The sequence below is a fragment of the Panthera tigris genome, chromosome C2 (genome assembly GCF_018350195.1).
Source record: "Panthera tigris isolate Pti1 chromosome C2, P.tigris_Pti1_mat1.1, whole genome shotgun sequence".
In the NCBI taxonomy this organism is placed as follows: Eukaryota; Metazoa; Chordata; class Mammalia; order Carnivora; family Felidae; genus Panthera; species Panthera tigris.
Genome location: NC_056668.1, coordinates 66874620 through 66900628, shown reverse-complemented (window position 1 = coordinate 66900628; position 26009 = coordinate 66874620). Strand labels below are relative to the sequence as shown.

At 34.1% G+C, this 26009-nt stretch overlaps 1 protein-coding gene across 8 annotated transcripts in view; it reads left to right on the top strand.

Annotated features, from left to right (window-relative positions):
• The window catches only part of IQCB1 (IQ motif containing B1), a 63519-nt gene that overhangs the window by 24461 nt on the left and 13049 nt on the right, over positions 1-26009 (top strand). For all 8 annotated transcript variants that reach the window (XM_007098333.3, XM_007098329.3, XM_007098331.3 and 5 more), the window contains 5 exons: positions 3963-4141; positions 6670-6779; positions 7391-7500; positions 19940-20082; positions 21576-21724. In XM_007098333.3, coding sequence (XP_007098395.1) covers positions 3963-4141; positions 6670-6779; positions 7391-7500; positions 19940-20082; positions 21576-21724 — 691 coding nt within the window. The remainder of the gene's footprint in view (positions 1-3962; positions 4142-6669; positions 6780-7390; positions 7501-19939; positions 20083-21575; positions 21725-26009) is intronic.

The following is a 26009-nucleotide window of genomic DNA, read 5'->3' as shown; positions in this document are numbered from 1 at the left end:
TGTATTGGAGTTTCTTTCTTTTACAGTCAAGCAAGGAAAGGAAAAGTTATTTGTACAGACAGGAAGAAACAAAGCTCTCTGTATTTGGAAATGACATTGTCATCTATGTAGAAAAATCAATAGACTGTACAAAGAAGCCACTAAAATTAGTGATTGTAGCAAGGGTAGTAGGATGTAAAATCAGTATAAAAATATAAATTGAAGTTTTATATCCTTCAATTAATACTCAGAAATTAAAATTTTAAGATACTGCAACTTAAAATAGCATAAAAATATGAAATGTGTTGGGTTAAATCTGAAAAGAAATGGGAAAGACTTAAAACTTAAGACTGCTGAGAGGAATTAAAGAATATGTAAATAAATGGAAAGTTACGCTATGTAAATAGATGAGTGGTACAATATTAAGATTCAAATTCTCTCCAAATTTAATTGAATTTAACTTAAAAGACTTTAAATGCAATCCCACTCAAAATCTAATTTTTGTAGAAATTGACAAACTGATTTCTACAATTCATATGAAAACCAAAGAACCTAAAATCTAAAATAGCCTAACCAACTTTGAAAATGAACAAAGTTGGAGAGCTAACACTACCCAATTTTAAGGCTTTATAAAGCTAACATAATTAAAACAATGAGGTGCTAATGCAAATATATACAAATATGTCTATGTAACAGAATAGAATCCAGAAATAGACTTAACACATATATGAACAATTGATTTTCAAAACAGGTGTAAAGGCCATTTAAGGTGAAAAGGATAGTTTTTTAAAGTGTGATGGAACAATTAGCTATTGATATTTAAAGAGCAGAATTTTGATCTATACCTCTTAACCAATACAAAAATAAATTCAAAATGGATAATAGACATAAATGCAAAATATAAACTACAAAAGTTCTTGAAGAAAATAGTAGAAAGCCATTATGACCTTGGTTTGCATAAAATTTCTTAAATTGTTAGATATGACAACAGAAGTAAAATCCATGAAAGAAGAAATTGATTAGTTTAGACTTCATCAAAAATTTTAAAAATCTGCTCTTCAAAAGACACTATTTAAGAAAATGAAAAAGACAAAACAGACTGGCAGAAAATATTTGAAAAGCATGTATCTTAAGTATTTGTATCTGGAATATATACAAACTCTCAAAATTTAAAAAAGGCCCAGTTTGAAAAATGAGCAAAATGGTGCAGGCACTCTGGAAAACAGTATGGAGATTCCTCAAAAATTTAAAAATAGAATTACCCTACGACCCAGCAATTGCATTACTAGGTATTTATCCAAGGGGTACAGGTATGCTGTTTTGAAGGGACACATGCACCCCAATGTTTATAGCGGCACTATCAACAATAGCCAAACTATGGAAAGAGCCCAAATGTCCATCGATAGATGGATGGATAAAGAAGATGTGGTGTACACACACACACACACACACACACACACACACACACACACACACACACACAAAATGGAGTATTACTTGGCAATCAAAAAGAATGAAATCTTGTCATTTGCAGCTATGTGGATGGAACTAGAGGGTATTATGCTAAGCGAAATTAGATAAAGACAAATATTATGACTTCACTCATACGAGGACTTTAAGACACAGAACAGATGAACATAAGGGAAGGGAAGCAAAAATAATATAAAAACAGGGAGGGGGACAAAAACATAAGACACTCTTCAATATAGAGAACAAACAGATAACATGGGTGGCAAATAAGCACATGAAAAGATGTTCAGCAACACTAGTCATTAGAGAGATACGACTATACACTTGTTGAATGACTAAAATTTAAAACACTGATTCAAATGTTGACAAAAATATGGAGGAATCAACCCTGCTAGCGGGAGTAATATAATAGTACAGTTACTTTAGAAAATAGTTTGTCATTTTCTTAATAAGCATGTACCTACCATATTTTCCATCCATTCCACTACTAGGTATTTGCCTGAGAAAAATGAAAGCATATGTCCATACAAAGACTTGTACACAAATGTTAATAGCAGTTTTATCTGTAATAGCCAATAACTAGAAACAATGCAAATGTCCATTACAGGTGAATTAACTATAGGTATATCCATACAATAGACTACTACTCAGTAAAAAAAGAGAATGAACTATTCATACATGAGATAATACAGATGAATATTAAAATAATTGTGCTGAGTGAAAGAAGCTGGGCCAAAAAAAGACATACTGTATGATTCCATTTGTATAAAATTCTAGAAAACATAAACTAATTTTAGTGACAGATAGTAGATTAGTGGTTGTCAAGGGATAGGCTAACAGGGAGATGAAGGAGTTGGGGTATGACAATGAAACACAAGGAAACTTTGTGGCACAATGGGTATGTTCCCTATCATTATATTGGTGGCGAAATGTGTCAAAAAAATTTTATTCAACTTATTTATTAATGAAGGAACCAGTAAGATGTTTATAGGTTCAAAGGAGAATTTGAGGAAGGGAGATTTATTTTATTTTATTTTATTTTTTTAATTTATATCCAAGTTAGTGTATAGTGCAACAATGATTTCAGGAGTAGATTCCTTAATGCCCCTTACCCATTTAGCCCATCCCCCCTCCTACAACCCCTCCAGCAACCCTCTGTTTGTTCTCCATATTTAATAAGAGTCTCTTCTGTTTTGTCCCCCTCCCTGTTTTTATATTATTTTTGCTTCCCTTCCCTTATGTTCATCTGTTCTGTGTCTTAAAGCCCTCATATGAGTGAAGTCATAATATTTGTCTTTCTCTAATTTCGCTTAGCATAATACCCTCTAGTTCCATCCACATAGCTGCAAATGACAAGATTTCATTCTTTTTGATTGCCAAGTAATACACCATTGTGTGTGTGTGTGTGTGTGTGTGTGTGTGTGTATACATACACAACATCTTCTTTATCCATCCATCCGTCAATGGACATTTGGGCTCTTTCCATAGTTTGGCTATTGTTGATAGTGCTGCTATAAACATTGGGGTGCATGTGTCCCTTCAAAACAGCATACCTGTACCCCTTGGATAAATACCTAGTAATGCAATTGCTTGGTCGTAGGGTAGTTCTATTTTTAATTTTTTGAGGAATCTTGAGGAAGGGAGATTTAAAGAGGGGTTTGTCAAAGGAATGTAGAAATGAATTTGCTAATATCTAAAAAACCTAATTGATGTCTTGTAAAACAGTAGATAGTAACCATTACAGTTACTTTTTCTACTGGACAAATCCATTTGTATTGTTGATTAAGAATCTGTTTGCATTGCTCTCAGATAAGAATCACTGTTACTCGGTTTTTTGTAAGGTTAGCTTATCAAGGTTAGCTTACAGAATTGCAAAATATCCTAATCAATAGTAAACACATAGTCAAGCAAAGGTACACACCCCTAGAAAATCACATACTCCTTAGGGGCAGGTGAGTGAAAGATACCCAGTAATTTCTTTTGGCTGTTTCCAAGTTTCAGATAAGTTTTCATCACGTAAGTAGTCCAAGAAGATAATTGTTCATGTAATGAAGGAAATACCTAAGGAAAGATAAATTCCTCCTATATTAAGTCCATGATAATTGAATTCCTATAGGATTTTTCTCACATCGTTAAGCAATGAACCATGTACTGTCTTGTGATTTTCCTCTTATTGTTGCTTTTAAGTTTTTAAATCATCTATGTAATATTTTGCGTGTTTATCTTTCCTCTGCAACTTGATTGTAGGTTTTTCAGAGAGGGCATTCGGCTGCTTTGTATTCCCTGTTTTACTGAGCATGGTGCCTTGCACACAGTAGGAATTCAATAAATAATACTTGATTTAATGTGATACATTTGTGGAACTAAGCTCTATGTTTAAAAACTGGGTTATTTTCTTGCATTTGGCCACAGTTAGGCATAAAGTTGCTAAAACTTTTATGTTTAAATTTTTATGATACCTATACATCCATTAGTAATGGTACATTCTTTATCTTTTTATTTTGTTCTATTAGGGGTGATTTACTCCGGATAGAAGGAAAAACACTACATTCAATTTTAGATGAAGTTGTTTTCAAGCTTTTATCAACTCCTAGCTCTGTGATAAGAAGTACTGCTGCAAAGCTTCTACTGCTGATGACTGAAACCCATCAGGAAATTTTGATTTTACTGAGACTAAGTGCCTGCTACAAAGGTAGTGCATATATTCTTTATTTTCTTGAGATTCTCAAAAAGAAATTTTTATTGATGGTTTACAAAATTTCTGTATTTTTTAAGGTTTTATTTAAATTCCAGTTGTTATGCAGTGTAATATTAATTTCATGTGTACAATTTAGTGGTTAAATAGTGTTGGGGATTAAGAAGTATGCTTGTGATGAGCACTGAGTGTTGTATGGAAGTGTTGAGTCACTAAAATTCTTGTACTTTAAAAAGCTCAATAACTGGTGTGTGTAGATAAAACCCTATTACAACAGATACCAATTCAGGAAAAAGTCTTTATGTAATCAAGCTATCTTCGTGTCTCAACAGATGGCTTATGGTACTTTGTTGATGAGGTTACAATGGATACTTCTCTGACAAAAAAAGTTGTGTATTGAATATACTATGTAGTATAGTAAAATAATGACCAAAAAGACTGGTGACCTTAATAAGATTGACTTTACTGGAGAAAATAAGAGCTATGCTTGAGAGATTGACAGCCCTTTTGATCTTTACATCAATTAATAATACTCTTCAGGTCTTTCACTGCTTTTTCTCAAAGCAAACAAAAAGTCTTCCTCACATCCAAAATTATATATGAATAAAAAGTCAGAAATTTGGAGGAGGAAAGGCTCAGCACAATGCCACTCCCATATAATAGCTTTCATTTAATTGAAAATTTACTATGTCAGTCATAGTTCTGCATACCTTATTCTACATTAAAATATTTAAAAACCCTGTGAGATATCCTCATTTAAAATTTTTTTTAAATGTTTATTTATTTTTGAGAGAGAGACAGACCATGAGCAAGGGAGGGGCAGAGAGAGAGGGAGACACAGAATCTGAAGCAGGCTCCAGGCTCCGAGCTGTCAGCACGGAGCCCGACGTGGAGCTCAAACTCACGAACTGTGAGATCATGACCTGAGCCGAAGTCAGACACTCAACCGACCGAGCCACCCAGGCACCCCAAGAGATATCCTCATTTTATAGCAATGGAAGCAGAGCCATGAAAAAATTAGGTAATTTATCCAGAACCCCACAGATGATGGTGTTTTTGGTTTTGTTTTTAATTGCCAAGCTAAGTTCTGTTAGGTTTGTTTTATTTCTTTGCAACCTGGGGCCATGAATTCATTACACTATATTTTCTTATTCAGCATGGTCAGGAAATAGGTTTCTAGTTCTGAATGTACTCACTAATACAGGGCCATATTATATGGAAATTTTTAAAGATTACAACATTAAATTATGCTTTTAATATCCAGACTGTTACAGTGGCCTTCTAATCATGCTTGATGATTTGGAAAGCACTATTTAGTAGCTTACCTTCCATCAGTCATTACTGTGAACATTGTAATTATTTTGTTATAGGAATAAAGATGGAAAGAAAGTGCCAGTAATAGTATTCTCCAATTGATATTGTGCCAAATAGTCATTTTTAAATTTAGTAATTTGATTTATTCTATAGAAATGTGAATGTCTAATAGAGTTCATTATAAAGGAATTTCACCTTAACAATTCATCTCCCTTTATTTTCTCAATAGTAGAACTTACTCAATTTCCTCAAGATATTTTACAATTATTAAACAGAGAGGGAGGCAAACCATAAGAGACTCTTAAATACAGAAAACAAACTGAGGGTAGATGGGAGTGGAGAAAATGGGTGAAGGGCATTAAGGAGGGCAATAGTTGGGATGAGCATTGAGTGAGCATGTTAAGTGATCAATCACTGGATTCTATTCCTGAAGCCAAGACTACACTGTATGTTAACTAATTTGAGAATAAATAAAATTTAAAAAAATAAATTAGAAAAAAAGCTATTTTACAATTATTAATACCGCTGAGAACTTGAGTTTTGAAGAGAGTATAAAGACATGGTCAGATCTGTATAGTGGCCTCCCCAATTATGTACACCAAGGGCATTTTACTTTATTTACAGTGAATACTACAATACATCATTTCAACATGCTTACAAATAGTACTTACTTTATAGCTTATACTACTTCTGTGTTTTATTTTGGAATGAAAATGCAGTATTTATAGCACTTCTATAATAATTGCTCAGTAACCTATTGATTTGCCCCAAATTACATACAATACTGTGTATTTTTATTTAATAAATAGCTTTCTTTAAGAATGACTAGTAACCTGTTTAAATGCTTCCACAGTATAGTCATTTACTCAGTATGCTATTTATTTTTAAAAGTGTTTCAGTTTAAGGTATTTATGTTGAAACAGGTAAAAAATTCTATATCTCTCCTCTTTGATTTACCACAATGATTCCACTTAAGATACTGAGGAGACAGCCTTTGCATCAGATATTACAAGTGATCACATAAAATCTCTAAGACAGAGAAATATCCTAAAGACTTCAATCTAGAAGTCTTTGAGAAAAGGAAAAAAAAAATCATGTAATTAATCTTACTGTTGTATTCATTTCTTTCTAAACCAGACTTTTTAACCTCAAATTAATCCTGATTAGATAGCAAATCATATTTTATATGTACCTTTGTTATTCCATTTCAGGACTCAGAAGTCTACGAAATAAGCAGGAGCCTGGGACAGAGTTTAGTCAAGAACTTGGACAGCTCATTGCCCTTTTAACCCCAAAGGTCTATCAGGAAGTAGAAGAACAGGTAATAAATAATAAAAAAATAACTTGCGTATTTGCTAACATGTCAGTAAACATTTTAGTTTCAAAATACTGGAGAGTGGTAGCTTCTTGAATTTTTTATTTGCTGTCTCTCCCCCATTCTTTACTTATCTCCTCAAATATTCAGAGCAGCTGTAGTTTGATAGGGTAAGGGGTTTCTGTGGACCCGATTTTTAACCCTAGAGCCTTTTTTCTTTTTTAGCCTGTTCAAAGAGTTATTCATACCCTTGAATGCTTGAATAAATGAGGTCAGGCATAAGAAGTCAAGCAGAGGGGAAAGCATTAAAAATCAGAACTATGAAATATTTATAAAAAGAGTAGAAGTGAGATTAATTAAGGAGAATCCAGAGATAATCAGACTGTATCTTGAACACATTCTAGATACTGCCTGAGAACCTAGTGTATGTACCTCTTTTGGCAGGTCAGGTTTAATATTCTTAGACCTTACCTGTCCTTGTCCTATGAAATTGCCTCCTCCCCAGTTTATTAGAGGTAGAGATTAATACTTGCCCAGGCCTGATATTTTGAGAGGTAAACTTCTAAACAAGATTTTCCTAGAAATGTCTCTATATTAATTCTGGCCTTTAATTTCAGAAACTACATCAAGCAGCTTGCTTGATTCAAGCTTATTGGAAGGGTTTCCAAACTAGAAAGAGGTTAAAGAAGCTTCCATCTGCTGTGATTACTTTGCAGAGGAGTTTCAGGTAAAAAGTTCTGGTGAGGCACGATGATCTCAGAGGATAGATACATCTTTTTACACTATAGCTGAGTGAAAACTTAAGGTGTTTTTTCCCTCAATTTTTCTAATATGTTTCTTTTACTCTTTTTTTTTAATTAAAGGATAGTTCACATACAATATTACATAAGTGTCAATTATACAAAGTGATTCGACATTTGTATACATTGTAAAATGATCATCATGATAAGTCTAGTTATTAACTGTCATCACACAAATGTATTACAATATTATTGACTATATTCCCTATGCTATACTTTACATCCTTTTGACTTATTTATTTAATAACTGGAAGCTTATGCCTCTTTTCATTTATTTTGTCCATCCCCCTGCCTGTCTCCCCTCTCTGGCAACAACCAATTTATGTCTGTTTTTATAGATCTGTTTGTTTTATTTACTTTGTTTTTTAGATGCTACATATAACTGTAGAATCATATGGAATTTTATTTTCTCTGACTTAATTTCACTTAGCATAATTCCCTCTAGAACCATCGATGTTATCACAAATGGTAAGATTCCATTCGTCTTTATGGCTGAGTAATATTCCATTGTATTTATTTTATATACCACATCTTCTTTATCTGTCTAATTCATGGACACTTATGTTGCTTCCATATCTTGGCTATTGTAAATAATGCTGGAGTGAAGATGGGTTGCATATATCTTTTTGAATTCATATTTTCATTTTCTTTGGATAAATACACATAAATGTATTTGCTGGATTATAAGGTATTTCTATTTTTAATTTTTTTAGGAACTTCCATACTGTTTTCTATAGTGGCTACACCAATATACATTTTGACCCCCATGCACTAGGTTTCCCTTTTCTTTCATATCCTTGCCAATACTTGTTATTTCTTGTCTTTTTACACTAGCCACTCTGACAAGTGTAAGGTAATACCTCATTGTGGTTTTGATTTGCATTTCCCTGATGATTAGTGATGTTGAGTATTTTTTCATGTGTCTTTTGGCCATCTGTATGTGTTCCTTGGAAAAATGTGTATTCAGGGTCTCTACCCATTTTTTAACTGAATTTTTTAGGGGCGATTTTTGGTTTTGAGTTGCATGAGTTCTTTATATATTTTGGATATTAACCCCTTATCAGATATATCATTTGCAGATAATCTTCCCCATTCATAGGTTGCTTTTTGTTTTGTTGGTATTATATCACTGTATAAAAGCTTTTTAGTTTGACATAGTCACAATAGTTTATTTTTCCTTTTGTTTTCTGAGGAGACAGATCCAAAAAAAAATTTGCTAACACTGATGTCCAAGAGTTTATTGCCAGTGTTTTGTTTTAGGAGTTTTATGGTTTCATGTCTTACATTTAGGTCTTTAATACATTTAGAGTATTTTTATATAAGAAAGTGGTTTAGTTTCATTCATTTGCATGTAGTTGTCCAATTTTCCCAGCCACCATTTGTTGAAGAGACTATCATTGTATATTCTTGCCTCCTTTGTCACAGATAATTGACCATAGGAGTTTGGGTTTATTTCTGAACTCTCTATTCTTTTTCACTGGTCTACATGTTTTTGTGCCAGCACCATACTGTTTTAAATACAAGGGCTTTGTACTACAATTTGAAATCTGGGAACATGATACCTCCAGCTTTGTTGTTCTTTTTCAAGATTACTTTGGCTATCCAGGGTCTTTTGTTGTTCCATACAGCTTTTAGGATTCATTTGTACTAGTTCTGTGAAAAATGCCAATGTAGATAGAGACTGCATTGAATCTGTAGATTACTTTGAGTAGTATGGACATTTTAATATTAATTCTTCTAATCCATGAGCACAGTATATCTTTCCACTTGTGCCATCATCAGTTTCTTTCATCAGTGTCTTATAGTTTTCAGAATACAGGTCTTTCACCTCCTTGGTTAAATTTATTACTAGATATTTTATTCTTTTGATACAAATGTAAATGGGATTGTTTTCTTAATTTCTCTTTCTGCTACTTCATTATTAGCATATGGAAATATAACAGATGTCTGTCAATTAATTTTTTAACCTACAAATTTAATGAATTCATTTATTCTAATAGTTTTTTGGTGGAATCGTTAGGATTTTCTGTATATAATATTACATCATTTGGAAACAGTGATGGTTTTCTTCTTACTTCCCAGTTTGGATGCCTTGTATCTCTTTTTCTTGTCTGATTGCTATGACTAGGACTTCCAGAACTATGATCAATAAAAGTGGCAAGGGTGGAATCCATGTCTTGTTCCTGATCTTAGAGGAGAAGCTCTGTTTTTCACCATTGAATATGATGTTAGCTATGGGTTTGTCATATATGTCCTGTATTATTTTGAGGTATCTTCCCTCTAAACATACTTCATTGGGAGTTTTCACCATAAACGGCTTATTGGATTTGTCAGATGCTTTATCTGCATCTGTTGAGATTATCATATGATTTTTTTCCTTTGTTAATATGGTATATCATATGGATTGATTTGTGGATATTGAACCATCCTTGCATCCCTGGAATAAATCCCACTTGATCATGATGTATGATCCTTTTAATGCATCATTGAATACCATTTGCTAATATTTTATTGAGGAATTTTGCATCTATCTATGTTTATCAGGGTTATTGGCCTATAATTTTCTTTTTTTCCTTTTCTTTTTAGTGTCTTTGTCTAGTTTTGGTATCAAGGTAATGCTGGCCTTGTAGAATGAATTTTGAAGTGTTCCTTTCTCTTAAATTTTTTAGAGTAGTTTGAGAAGAGTAGATACTAACTCTAAATGTTTGGTAGAATTCACCTGGGAAGCCACTGATCCTGGACTTGTGTTTGTTGGAAGCTTTGTTGATAATTGATTTGATATCATTACTAGTAATTGGTCTGTTAAGATTTTGCTTCTTCCTGATTCACTCTTGTAAGATTGTATATTTCATTTTTTGTGGGTTCTATGTTGTCTAATTTGTTGGCATGTAATTTTCCAAGTAGTCTCTTATAATCCTTTGTACTTCTATGGTGTTAGTTGTAACCTCTCTTTCATCTGATTTTATTTATTTGGGCCCTCTCTTTTTTTCTTGATGAATTTGGCTAAAGGTTTATTTTGCTTATATTTTTGAAGAATCAGTTCTTAGTTTCATTGATCTTTTTTTAAATTTAATTTATTTCTGCTCTGGTCTTCATTATTTTTTTCTTCTATTAGCTGTGGGCTTTTTCTTTTTCTAGTTGTTTTAGGTTTAAGATTAGGTTTTAGATTTTTTTTTTTTTTTAGGTAGGCCTGTATTGCTATAAACTTTCCTCTTGGAACTACTTTTGCTGAATCCTATAGATTTCGGAATGTTGTGTTTCCATTTTTATTTGTCTCAATGTAATGTTTTATTTCCTCTTTTATTTCTTTGTTGACCCATTGTTTATTTAATAGCATGTTGTTTAGCCTCCACGTGTTTGTGTTTGTTCCAGTTTTTTTTTTCTTGTAATTGATTTCTAGTTTTATACCATTGTGGTTGGAAGAGATACTTAATATGATTTCAGTCTTAAATTTGTTGAGACTTGTTTTGTTGTTTAACCTGTGATTTATCCTCAAGAATGTTCCATGTGCACTTAAAAAGAATGTGTAGTTTGCTGGTTTTGGATGGAATGTTCTGTGTATATAAATCCATCTGATCTACAGTGTCGTTTTCCTTATTGATTTTCTGTCTCGATGATCTATTCAGTGACATAAATGGGTTATTAAATTCCCTGCTATTATGTATTACTGTCAGTTTCTCCTTTTACATTTGTTAATAATTTGCTTTAAATATTTAGGTGTGTCTATATTAGGTGCATATATTTATATATGTAATATATTAGGTGAAAAAATATATATGTTTACAACTGTTAAATCCTCCTGTATTGATTTCTTCATCATTATGTAATGCCCTTATTTGTCTCATGGTATTTGTTATAAAGTCTATTTTGTCTGATATATGTATTGCTACTTCAGCTTTCTTTTCACTTCATTTGCATGAAATATCTTCTTTCCATCCCTTTATTTTCAGCCTGTATGTGTTTTTAGGTCTGAAATGAGTCTTGTAGGCAGCATGTAGATGGGTCTTCTTTTTTATCCATTTAATCATGCTGTGTCTTTTGATTGGACATTAGTCCATTTACATTTAAAGTAATTATAACAGGTGTGTACTTATTGCCATTTTGTTCGTTTTGTTCATTGTTTTTGTGGTTGTTTTTTTCTTCTCTTGTTTTCTTTTCTGTGATTTGATGACTTTTAGTGGTATGCTTGGCTGTCTTTTTATTTTTTGTGTAGCTGTTACAGATTTTGGGTTTGTGGTTACCATGAGGTTCATATATAATGCTCAATTATGGCAGTCTATATTAAGTTAATGGTCACTTAAGTTTGAACACATTCTAAAACACTCTCCCACCACCATGTTTTTGACATCATATTTTACTCTTTATTTTAGTGTCTCTTAACTAATTATTGTAGATACACTTGACTATTACTTTTGTCTTTTAGCTTTCATACTAGCTTTATAAGTGGTTCATCTACTGTCTTTACTATATGTTTGCTTTTACTAGTGAGATTTTTTTCTTTTCATAAATTTATTCTAGTTATGGCCTTTAACTGCTTAAAGAAGTCCCTTTTAATATTTCTTGTAAGGCTGGTTTTTGTGGTGATGAGCTCCTTTAACTTGTGTTTGTCTGGGGAACTCTATATCTCCTTCTATTTTGAATGATAATATTGCTGGGTACTCTTGGTTGTAGGTTTTTCCTTTCAGAACTTTGACTATATCATTCAACTCCCCTCTGGCCTGCAAAGTTGCTGCTAAATATCAGCCTTGTGGACATTCCCTTATTACATAACTAGTTTCTTATCTCTTGATGATTTTAAGATTCTCTCCTAAATTTTTGACATGTTAATTATTGTGTTTCTTGGTATTAACTTTTTTGGGTTAATCTTGTTGGGAGTTTCTGTGCTTCTTGAACATGGATGTATGTTTCCTTCCCCAGGTTAGGGAGTTTTCAGCTACTATTTCTTCAAATAAGTTTTCTACCCCTTTCTCTTACTCTTCTTCCAAGACCCCTAATATGCAAATGTTAGTACATTTGATGTTGTCCCAGAAGTCTTTTAAACTATTCTAATTTTTTCAAGTTCTTCATTCTTTTTGCTGGTTTCTACTACATGGTTTTCCAGATTGCTCTTTGGTTTTTCTGCATTATCTAATCTGCTGTTGATTTCCTTCTAACTTATTTTTTGTTTCATTTATTTCATTCTTTAGCTCTGATTGGTTCTTTTTTATATTTTCTATCTCTTTGTTGAAATTCTCACTGTGTTCATCCATTCTTCTCCCAAGTTTGATGAGCATCTTTATGATAATTACTTTGAACTCTTTATATGGTAGATCACACTTTTTGTGTAGTTCTTCTTCTGAAGTTTTGTCTTGTTTTTTCATTTGTACCATATTCCTCTGTCTCCTCATTTTGCCTGACTTTCTGTGTTTGTTTCTGTGTATTAGGTAGATCAATTGTTGGTCTTCAAAGAGTAGCCTTATGTAGAAGGTGTCCTGGAGGGGCCAGAAGCACAGTCCTCTCCAGGTCACCAAAACTAAGTGCAACAGGGGTGTCCCCTGTGTTGACTTCATGCACTTTCCTTTTGATTGGGCTGCAACTGTTGTGGGCACACTGGTGGATCGGGCTGTCTACAGCTCCCCCTACCAGCCAGTTTGGGTGGGCTCCAGTCCAGGCCATTGCTTTCCACTGGATGCAGTGAGGCAGAACATGCTTTTATGAGGTGCTAGTCGAAGCCAATGCCACCTGCCAGTTGGTGTGGTGAGTCCACAGGGCAATGCTGGGGAGTGGTATGTGATGCTAACAGAGTAGATGGGAGAGTATCAGAAATGGAACCCACCAGTACTTCCATTCCCAGAGAAAGTTCTTACAGATCCCTGGTCCTCCAGCACATACCCTAAAATCAGTCAGGAAATCACTCAGCTTTCCTTTACATATAGCTGAGGCACTTTTCAAACTGCTGCTTCTGTGCTGGGTCTCAGAGCAAGTAAGTTTGTGTATGAGACCTTTAAGAATAGAGTCTTTGTTTCCTATAGCCTCTCTGCTGTCCCAGAATTATGCTCCACTGATTTTCAAAGCCAGAAATTTATGGGCACTTCTCTGGATGAACATCTCCAGGGCAAGGTAGCCTGATGTCGGGTTTGAACCCCTTGCTGCATAGGGAAGACCTCTATACCTGTGGCATCTCTCCCCCTGTGGGTCACTGCACCAGATCTCATCTCTGTCTCTCCTACTTTTCTCCATGTGCTTTGTCTTTATATCTTTAGCTGTGGAATAGCTAATCTTTAGGTTGTTCTCAGAGAGAGGTGCTCTGTATTTAGTTGTAGCCTTATTTTCTGGGGAAGGAGATGAACTCAGGATACTCCTGCTCCACCAACTTGCTCCTCCAGCTGTTTCTTTTACTATTGCTTTCATTCTTGTTCTGAAAACACATTTCTGAGTACCAGCACTCCAGTAACTAGATGTACTTTCAAAGCAAAGGACATAATGAAAGACAAAAATCTGATGGACCAAATATATAGTCTTACTCACTTGATAAGACATTTTTTGTGGGCCAAGCCTACAGAGAGAGGCAGTGATAGTCAATTATTTTATTTAACCCTTGAAATAAAAAAGTGCCTTAATTGTTCATATGTAATTATGGTAAAAACATGTATGAGTTCATAATGGTTTTAGTATGTTCACTTGAGTTTTATCAGTAAATATGGCACAGATAGGTATTGTCATTTAGATATGACACAGTTTGTCATTCATCCTTGTTTCAAGTGGACCAAAAGTGAAAATACTGACAGCATATTATTTATGACTGACCCATCCAGATTCTTAGAGCCAATGGAAAGAATAACACACACACATACACACACACACACACACACACACACACACACACACACACATACACACATGTAAATGACTTAGCTCCTAGTCATTTGTGATGAAATAGAGCTATCTCAAAGGTGATTTTCATGTAGCCTTAGACTTAAAGCTAAATTTTCATTTACTAAAGTGAAACTTGCATATTCCAGAAGTCAGTTTTTTAAGAGAACTAAAACTAGTCTTTTAATAACTATAGCTGCATTTCTCAGTTACAATTTTTTTTTTAAATAGTGAGCTAAAATTTAGATTTAAATCATTGATGAAAATTTCCTTTAGAGAAGAGTTAAAGATAGATTATTAATATTGGGCATGTGTTTTTTTTTTTTTTTTTCAACGTTTTTAATTTATTTTTGGGACAGAGAGAGAGACAGAGCATGAACGGGGGAGGGGCAGAGAGAGAGGGAGACACAGAATCGGAAACAGGCTCCAGGCTCCGAGCCATCAGCCCAGAGCCTGACGCGGGGCTCGAACTCACGGACCGCGAGATCGTGACCTGGCTGAAGTCGGACACTTAACCGACTGCGCCACCCAGGCGCCCCGCATGTGTTTTTTTTTTTAACATGAATTTTTTAAACATGTTTCAATTGCCTAATATATGCCAGAGGCCATGCTAGGTACTGGAAGAGTTAAACAGACTTGATTTTGTATTCCACCTCAGCAGTTTATGGGCTAAAAGACCCTAGACAAGTTGCCCAACCTCTTTCATCCTCAACTTCTCCATCTATATAATGGCGATAATTGTGTACCTCCCAAGATTAAAATAATATAAAGGGTGTTTGGTTTTTTTTAGCATATTACCTGGAACTTAAAAAAATGATAGCGGGGAACTACATATGGCACATTTTTTGCCATTGAAGATTTACAAATCTAGTTAGACAAACAGATATATTAAATAAAGAGTACTTGTGAGAGGCAATTATAATCCATTCCAGCATTGCTCATGGTTTACTATGTATCCTACAATGAATTTCTTTAAAAACATTTTTAAAAATATTTCTTTGGTCAAATAAATATGGGCAATGATGAATATTTTGAGAGTCACAATGTATATTATTCTCTTCAAGAATCTGAGATGTTCTTGGCATAGCCTTGCCTTCTGTGGTGAACTCAGAGTATTTATTACTTATGAATTCTACTTGCTATCATTCTCAGCTCTCTGCCCTCTTACATTTAAAGGTACCCCCATAACATGGATTCAGACCTTTAATGTTTAGTCTCACAATAGTTGTCAAATTTGCCCATCTACTTTTTCTTGTAATATAAAAATCTATATTTAAAAGTACCCCAGGATTGCCGATTCTGTTCACTTAAAAGTATAGTTATAGATTCTTTTTTTTTTTTTTAATGTTTATTTACTCTTGAGAGAGAGAGAGAGAGAGAGCAACAGAGCATGAGGAGGGGAGGGGCAGAGAGAGGGAGAGACACAGAATCCGAAGCAGGTTCCAGGCTCTGAGCTGTCAGCACAGAGCCGGATGCAGGGCTAGAACCCACGAACTGCAAGATCATGACCTGAGCTGAAGCTGGATGCTTAACCGACTGAGCCACCCAGGCACCTCTGGATTCTAATTAATGTTACACTATTTTAAAATAGAAACTGCATTGCTTTATATAACAAAACCAGTCCAGTTATAACTATTTCCGTTAAAAGAAATTAGCTGTGAAGCCAAAATTATTTAAATCTCATGTTATAAACAGTTTGTTTTTTTCCAGTATTTTGAGTTTGAAGTCTTAGAACAGATTGAAGTATAGTTTTAACCTTTGGGTTTTATTTAATTTTTTAATTTCAAGTTTGTTCAGGCTTCAGTACCTTTCCTCTTTTACTAGTTGAAATAATTTATGCAAATTTTTCTTGCTTCCTTTATGACTGAGCTTTCTGCAAAGGTTATTTCTGTCTCTTTGTGGTCAGGTCATTATCTCAGGGTAATTTTTCCCTCCCATGTTTTTTTGGGGAGGAAGGAACTGCCCACCACTCATAATTATGGACCCAGATTCATCAGAGCTTTTTAAATTCCAGCAAGAGGCACTCATGTGTAGTCATACCCTTATTGATGTGCCTTCTTAGGGGTTTCTTTTCTTTTTTTCTTTTTTATGTTGTGTTAGATGCCTTTTGAACTGTCTTTTTTTTTTTAAACTGAAGTGTGATTATTAGTTTCAGGTATACAGTGTAGTGATAAAATCACTCTATACTTAGGCTGTGCTCACCACAAGTGTAGCTACCATCTGTTACCATACAGGCTATTACAATACCATTAACTGTATTCCCTATGCTGTCTGTACCTTTCATCCCTATTAGTTACTTATTCCATAACTAGAAGCCTGTACTTCCCACTCCCCTTCACCCATTTTGCCCATCCTCTCACCACTTGGGGGTTTCTTTTTTACTGAATCATTTTTTATGGTCAGAAAATTTATTTAATGTTAAGTGCTCTTTTCCTCAGCAAGGTTTTCTGAAGCAGCTAATAGCTGCACCAGTTATCTTTGGGAAACCACACAACCTACCTACCTTTATCATAGTGCTGACATTTTGGTGTCTTTTTTTTTTTTTTGGTGTTTTTTTTTTTAATTTTTTTTTAACATTTATTCATTTTTGAGAGTGAGAGAGACAGAGTGTGAGCAGGGGAAGGGCAGAGAGAGAGGGAGACACAGAATCTGAAGCAGGCTCCATGCTCTGAGCTGTCAGAACAGAGCCTGACGCGGGGCTCGAACTCACGGCAGGGAGATCATGACCTGAGCTGAAGTTGGACGCTTAACCAACTGAGCCACCCAGGCCCCGATAATTTGGTGTCTTAATTATACTTGTTTCACTTTGTAGGGGAAGAAAAAAATTTTTCCTCTACCTATCTTAGGTTCATTCCCTGGGGCTCTGAAAATTAGACTGACAAAAAAGGAAAACAAAACAGATTAACAAGAGAAAAACAGTTTATTAATGTGTGCAGTACACAATCTGCAGAAGAAACCTCACATAATGAGTAACTCCAATGAATGGTTTGGGCTTGGGTAGCATCTTAACAAAGAATAATAAATTCATAGAGAGGTGACAGGTAAAAACAAAAGGGGTTTTAGGCTTCCAACATCAGGAAATTATGGGAAGGTAAATATATTTGGAAAACTAATAGCATATGTGGGTTATTTGTCTAGATCCATCTTGGCACCAACTTTCCATCTTCTTCATGGCCATAAAACTTCTTTGGGAGGGGGGATTTATAGCAGTCTTCATTTCTGAGAGGCTTCTGCTTTTAGTTTGATAAAGTATGCTCTGGGAAGACTCTTTCTGCACTGGCAGATTCTCATTTGCCTCTCTCTCATTTGCCTGCTCAAAATTAATCTTTATGCCAAAGTAGCATATTCTGCTACCTTTCAACTTCTTGAAATTGAGCTTCTGAAGGGCAGAAATATTATCTCTTCTCTGTTCGCCTGATTTGCAGTATCAAGCAGACAGCAATCACTCTTTATAAATATTTGTTGAGTTAATGAACAGAGCCCATCAACTATTTTGGCCATGAACTCATATGGTGTTCCCCTAGTTCATACTTACTATTCTACAAAAGAGGAATTCCTAGAGAATTCCTGATATTTTGGCAGTAGATCGTTTGGTCACTCTTTGATGGTAAAGATTCATGTTGATTAAATGTAGATCATGGAATGTACTTATATAAATTATCTTGCAAATATATCTGATCAGTCATTTCATTTATAGAAGTGCAGTACAGTTCCCAGATGGTCAAATGCCTATTCTTTCTTACAAAGAAACCAGTTAAATGAGTACTCAAATTTTTTAGTGATTAAAGGAACTCCTAAGTAGAACTACAGAGTAAGTAGCTACTAGTAACTAACTAGAATGTTCCTAAGTGGGAGGAAAACATTCAAATTCAAAATCACATTAATTCCCAATAAATGTTTTCAAACATGAATAAAGCATGTGAATCCAGAAACACATATTTATCATTTGTCATTTCAATCACTGAACCTCACTTTTCTACTATATTTCTGTGTTTTACTTCTACTGCACACACCATAATCTTTTCATTTTTGCCATATTTTATAGCCTGTATGCTTAAGCTTTTACCCAGACACAGTTTTCTGACAGATTAAATGTCCTAGCAATTCAGTTTTAATGATTACTAGGTTTCTCATACTAATAGTAAATTTAAAATAATGATAATGCAATGTTAAACATGATAATCTATAAACAATTAGACAGTTTAAAAGGAGATTTTGTTTAGGGCCAGTTGTTCTCTTTTATCCTCCATAAGTAGGTAAAGGGCAAAATGTCCTTACTTATATGCTGTATACAACCCACAATTTTGCAGGGAGAATTCTATAGGAGAGGCAAGTTTACATCAGCATTGTTTGAGAACGTAAAGACCCCTTACTTTATTTCCAAATTTTGGAAAGAGGAAAAGACACTTAGAAACTATTTAGCTAACCCTACATCCTCTCTAGAACCCCTTCTCCTTTTGGCACACATGAACTTGAGGTCTTCTCTACCTTTCTTAATAGGGTAATAAGAAAGACATTTTGAAACAGACCTTTGACTCTTGACAAAGTGTACAACTAGAAAAAACCCTTAAGTTGTAATTGGTAGCAGTTAGGGAATACTAAGAAAATAAGCAAAAATCACACACAAAAAATTTTATCAGAATAATTTTGTGAGTTTTCCTCTTCTGTTTTAAGAGATTTTTAAATTGCTTTATGCTTGTTTTTCCTTTTCCAAAAGAAACCGAATTAAAAACCGTTATAACTCTGAATAACTATACCATTTTGAAGTCTGCCTGTCTACAAAGCTATAGCCAAGGTACCTCATTTCTGGAAAAAGAATCTAAGAACAAATGCTTTTGAGTGAGGCACAAGCAAATTAAGTCTATAGAAGTAAAATAAATAATGTATTCTTCTCTTCTTAATCCTTTTTTTATTTCTCTTTCTGTGGGTATCTGAAAGCATTTTGAGTATATTTATTATAGATTAATACTTGTGATCTCCTTGCATAGTGATATAGGAAGCAAACTGGACAGAAATGGCTAAGGACAAATTTTGGTGAATAAAAGCAGATAATATACAAATACTAATTAAATATTTGTGGCCACATTAAAATTTCATAATTGCTTCTAATAATAAATGTTATTAGTCAATAATTGAGAAATAGGTAAACATGAAGAAAATAAAAATCATTCATAATCATTTCATGCAGTTAAAATTGCTATTGAAATTTTTTTTAATATATGTAATATGTATTTTTAACACAATTTGGAAAGTTTTCTATATCCTGATTTTATTTTTACTTGACATTAGATTTGGGTCTTTTCCCAAGTTGCTAAATTTGGAAATTTTTGAATTTTTTATTTTTTTATTCATAGAATCCTGTTCAGTGAATGAGCCAGTAATTTATCTAGTTCCCTATTGTTTTCAACTTGTTACAGTTGTAACAAGGCTGCATATATATAATTACTAGTGAGGAAAATGGGTGTATCATTTATGAAAAAATTACGTATAAGGTACTTATTGTTTCTGTCACAGATCTAAACGAAGCAAGATCTTACTAAAGCTAAAAAGGCAGAAGGAAGAAGAGGATCGCAGATTACAGTTGCACATTCAAAGACAGAGAGCCATGAGACTGTCCCGAGAATTACGGCTGAGTATGCTTGAAATAGTTCATCCAGGTGCGTGGCAATGTCAATTTTCTAAGTGTAAAAATATTTAAAGCATCTTTTAATGAGCCAGATTTCCTGCTACCTGATTTTTTTTTTCTTTTAATTTGGACTGTTTCCCTGTTTCTCCCTTTTCCAGGTAAACCTTGTTAAATCTAGAGTAAAAAAAAAAGTTACTATTTTTCTGATTACGGCCTATTATTGATGATGAGCAGTCTCTCAACTAGTTTTCTATCTTTTGAATAAATTAGTAAACATAAAAATATGTGATAGCTTTAAAGATAGCTTTCAGAGACATAGAGAAAGAATCCCCTTGACCCTAAGTAAGGAGTTTGAATATTGCTACATTCTGGCATCTGAACTTTATTCATACACCAGTATAAACCTTGTGACATCTTACCACCTTTGATACACTAAACTGAGATTAATATTACAGTCTGGGAATTGGAATGGTTTTAAGATTGTTTTTGTTCTTCCCCTTCCCCTCCTACCACTCACTCCCAGTGTTCTCCACTACCCTCTTATTTCTCATTTTTTCCCTTAAATATAAATGTTTCATAGTGTTCCATCTTTACTCCTCACTCTCATGTTGCTCTTTCTGCAGTATCTTATCCGTAACTACAGCTTCAACTACCAACTGAGTGAACATTCAAATCTTGTTTGCATCTTCACCCTCCCAAGCTCTAAACCAGCACTTTCTAATAAACCTTTTTACAAAATTAAATGTTCTTTATTTGCACTGTTTAATATGGTTCCCACTGGCTAGACATGACCATTGAGTACTTGAAATATGGTTAGTGCATGCAAGCACACGAATCTTTAATTTCACTTTATTTAAAGTAGCTATTTGTGGTTAGTGTCAACTATATTGGACTGCACAGCTCTGTAGCCAGTTCTCTATTAGATAGCTTTACTTAGATATCCACAGGCATCCTAAAACTAGTCATTATCTCCCCACTTCCCCCACCAATTTCCTCTCCCTGTATTCCCCTTCTCAGATAATGGCATCAACAATCCACTCAATTTCCCATCTGTGAGACGCGCTAGAGTTCTTTCTCTTGCTCACGTACAACGAGTCTGAGAAAGAAAAAAAAAAAAGTCATCTGTAGATAAGAGAAATTTAGAAGTACACAGAGTAGTTAATACATACACACATTTTGCCTTTTCCCTCTCGTGGTATGGATTGAATTCCTACTATGTACTTGAGATTCTTTTTTCTAAATATTCTTACTATTGGATTATTAATATTAACCCTTTTCTCATTACTTTGCCACAAAAAAATTATATGAATCTTTTCTCTAAAAGAAGCGACATAATCTGAGAAAGCTTTTGGAGTTTTTTTTTCCTACTATGTTAGAACTACTGTAAAATAATAAAATTGGGGAAATTAATGAACAATATTTAAAGAAACAAATAAAAAGACCGTAAGATTGTTGTTATTATCATTGTCCTGATTCCAGAACTTGAGAAAGCATATGTTGTAATAGTGTGTGTCATCTTTCTAGGTCAGGTGGAAAAACATAATCGGGAAATAGAAGAGAAATCAGCATTGATTATCCAGAAACACTGGAGAGGGTACAGGGAAAGGAAAATTTTTCGCCAACAGAGGCCATCTCTCACGGAGTATAAAGCAGCTGTCACACTTCAGAGAGCAGTGAGTCTAATGTAATAAAAAGATTACTGGATTAGGAGGCAAAAACATGGATTCAAACCTGACCTTGGATATACCTGCCGTAAAGTCTAGTCACGGAGCTTTTCTGAGTCTTAGTTTCTTCCTCTATAAAATAAGAACCTCTTTACCACTGGACAAACTGATTTAGACACCCAGTCCTTAGTACTTCCATTGAACCTTGAACATCATTTATCATACTGCAGTGTTATTTGTTCGTTTTTTTTTTTTTCTTTCTTGGCCTGTGACTTCCTGAAGGGTAAGGAACTCTTATTTATTGTTGTCAGCCTTCAGCATGTGCTTGGTATATGAATGGATGTTTACCGTACCTTTTTCACTTAATTGTTATGTGAGTCAGATGACCTGATTTTGGGGAAAGTATTTTGTAAAGTGCAAAGCCTGCACCAGTTCAGCACATCATATTTTATTTTTTTTTAATGTACAGATAATATATTAGATATAATTGGATCACTGTAATTCTTGAATTATAGAATGGTGTTCTTAAATGATAATTTTCCTGAGATTTATCTGGAGCATAGTAATATTTTATTGCCTTGGAAAAGTATAGCAAACAGGCTATTTATTTCATTCAGTGACCAATTTTCCTAACATCTGTTATTTGCTTATACCTGTTAACTTTCAGGTCTATAGCATTTCGTGTCTATAGCAGTTATCTTTATGATACTTTATTGTTGAATTTTAGGTTAATTTCAGTTTTTTACAGTGATAAATTTTGAATAGTCTCTTTGTTAATTCTCCATGATTAACTTCTTACAAAGATAATTAAAAACCACTCTTTTAAAAAATAGGAAAGAGTAAGTACTAAAAAAATAGGAAAAAGTAAGTAAGTAAGGAAAGAGAAGTAGGTAGATTTCTGTTGCCCCCTTCTTCCTCAGACTTTTTGGGTGATGTCAGGCTCTGTCTGCAACAAACAATCCTATACCATCACCAAACAACACTCACACCTGCTTTTTACCCTCTGCTACATAAGGCCATCTAAGAACCTATGGATATCCATGTTGGAGATACTTCTTTTAGGGGAGGAACCCTTGGGTGCTTTCTAGTACTTTTTATCTCATGGCTTCCTCCTTTTTAAATTCTTTTCTGTCAGAGAATCAACTAGGACCTTATGAAATTGAATTACTACTTTGACAATTTAGATAAGGCCAATATTTTATAAAAGGATCCTGTACTCTAAAATGAGATACATCAGTTTGTCCACCGTTCCTTAAAGAAAGCAGCACAGAGGTCATTATAGAGGAGGATATCTGACAGCTATGAAGGCAAAGTCATTTTGGCTTTCACAATTTTTTTTTGGCATAAAAGGAAAAAGATTAGTCATATCTGCCTCATGTCTCCCCCACCCAAAAGAAGGAATACAGGTCTCCATTGTAAGACAAAAAGGGATTGGTCAAGGTCATGTTTTATTCTTTGCAGCTCACTACTAGAAATAATGGTGAAGTCAAAGCAAAGCTAGCCAAAAATAGGAGAGGTAGGAAGAGAATTCCTTTCAAAGAGGAAAAAGAGAAACAAATTATGAAGTACAGAGAGGGAAATGAAAGTAGTAGAGAAAATTAGGATAAGGCAATCAGTGGTCAGTAAACAACACATTTTACTACATTTCAAAGCATCCTTTTTTAAGACGTACTAAAGACCTGTGTATAGACTATGTCCAATACAGTACCCACTAACTACATGTGAATACTGAGTACTTGACATGCAGCTAGTCAAAACTGGAATGTGTCATAAGTGTAAAATACCACATTTTGAAGACTTAGTATGAGAGTGTAAAATACTTCATTAATAATTTTTATATTGAATATATGTTGAAGTGCCAATATCTTTTACATATATTGAGTTATATATAGTATGTTTATATAGCTCAGTATTTGCAAAATATTAATTTTGACTGTTCCTTTTACTTTTTTTATATGGCTACTAGAAAGTTTAAAATTACATATGTGACTTCCATTATATTTTTATTAGCACTACTATTGATCTTAGTAAGAAAAAAAAAGGAATAATTAATTAGTTTCACTGAAAGTAGTAGGAATATCATTTCCTTGAACTTGTCCTTTGGGAGGAACTGCTTTTTAGTGTTTTTGGCAGGAAAAGGCCAGAACTATGTTTTGCCTTTCTCCCTTCCTTATTTTTTTGCAAAAGGAGAGGCATTGTTTCTCATGTAATTAGAAATTGAAAAAACCCTATGTAAACTTGCTAATTTCAAATTACACATTTTTAACCCAGATAATAAGTGGGAGTTCTTTGTAGTGGTATAGTGTTGAAATTAAGTTTGAAGAGTTAGCTGCATTTTCCCTTTTAATAGCTCCATGATTTTCTTCTCTTGCTTTCTCATCTCTTAAGAAACTTAGAAGGAAGTTGATGGTTGATGGTGTCTGGTCTCTAGAGCCAGAATGATAGTAGTGCTTGCTACTTAATTATAGCAGAAAAGTACTTTGCACTATTATACAAATCCATCACAGACTGACCACAAAAACACTTAGAGAAACCCTTAGCAGTTGAGAAAATAAATAAAAACTGGAAGATAAATAACAATTTCAGAGAGTCCTCAAGTGGCAAAGAATGAAGAAATAAAAGGTTAAGGCGGGCTTTTTTGATCTAGGGACAGAAATTCCTCTGTTCTGGTACCTTTACTCTGATGTTCCCAGCTAATAGCAGGAGGTAGAAGAGAGAGAGAAGGAGAAGCAAGGAAGAAGAATCAAGTAAAGGGAACAATACAAGGGAGAGGGTCTCTTAACAGGAGGTTGCAAGCACAGTTGAAGGCTCCAGTAACATACTAAAAACAGGGATATTAGGGAAATTTTATATAGTGAGTGAGAATACTTCCAGCTCTGTTCACCACCCCCCCAGGTCCCTGTGTGCCATCAGCCAGGCTTATCTCTTGCAAACAGTAGATTGAGAATATTTTCTTCGGGAAATCTGAGAAGAGTTACAAGTATACTCACGATGGGGTACTCCACAAAGAAACAGCCCAGTTCAGTAGTTTTATATTAAAATACACAGTAGATAAGGCCTACCCACCAGCCCAGAATTTCTAACAACTTCTTAGTTTTCACTCTTAAATATCAGCTCAAAGTGTCACTGAATATCTGAGGAAAGCTGAAGCCAAAACAAACAATAATACTACTTGGTGGAAATAGAGACATTGCAGGAATAAGAAGACTTTTTAAAAATCTGGTAATTCCTCAGAGCTCAGAGAAGATAATGCATGAAACAAAACCAGGACGCTATATAAAGGGGAACAAATAGAAGAAAAATTGGCAGAAGAAAAAATGAAAGACATAATAAAAGGACTAGGGGGAAAAATTAGGAAATCCAGAGAGCAGGGCAAAAAGAAAAGAAAACCAGTCCAGGAAGTCAAATATTCAAACATTTGAAACAAAGAACAGAAAAAAACCTGAGGAGAGGAAATCAAATAATTCAATATTTTCCAGAACCCAGTGTCATTAGTTTTAGATTAAAAGGGCTAACTAAATGTCTAAAACAAGGACAGAAATACACCCACATTTATTTTACATTACTGTGAACTACGCTGGGGACACACATACTTCTCAGTAGCAACATTGGAAGCTAAAATATATTGGAGTAAGGCTGTTACATTTTGGAGGGAAAAGGATTTCCTACTAGAATTCTACATCATCCGCACCATCAGTTAAAGATAAGGGTAAACTAAAGAATTTTCACATATCACAAAGTCTCTAAAACAAGAAAAAAGACAATGTGGAATATAGTAACGTGCAAAGGAAAGATGAAAAGGAGTCGCTAAGATGATGGTGAATGGAGATCTCAGGATGACATGCATCAGGCATAGAGAACAGTCAATCCAGTTTTGAGCAGGTCAGAAAGCTCCGGAAAATGTATATCCCAGAAAACAAATTTGATAGAATGCCTGATATGTTTTAATGTATTAAGTAAGCATTAGGACAGAGTTTAGATGCATGATCAGGGATAAGTACATAGAAAAGTAATCATTGGAAAACAACACACTTATTTATTCTACAGAAAATAAAAAATGTGCAAGAAAGGAAAAGTAATTATATGCTATATGGCTCAAAATTGAATGACCTTTTTGTAGTTATAATTATGTAAGCACTGCACATTGATTTAACTAAATTTACAATAATATTGGATGTTTGGGGATGTGGAAAATATGTGGGAGGCCAAGCAATGAAAGAGAGCTAAGCTAAATCCTTATCTGCTATAGAAGAAGGTCGATAGATAATACCCATACTTGAAAAATTGCAGAAAA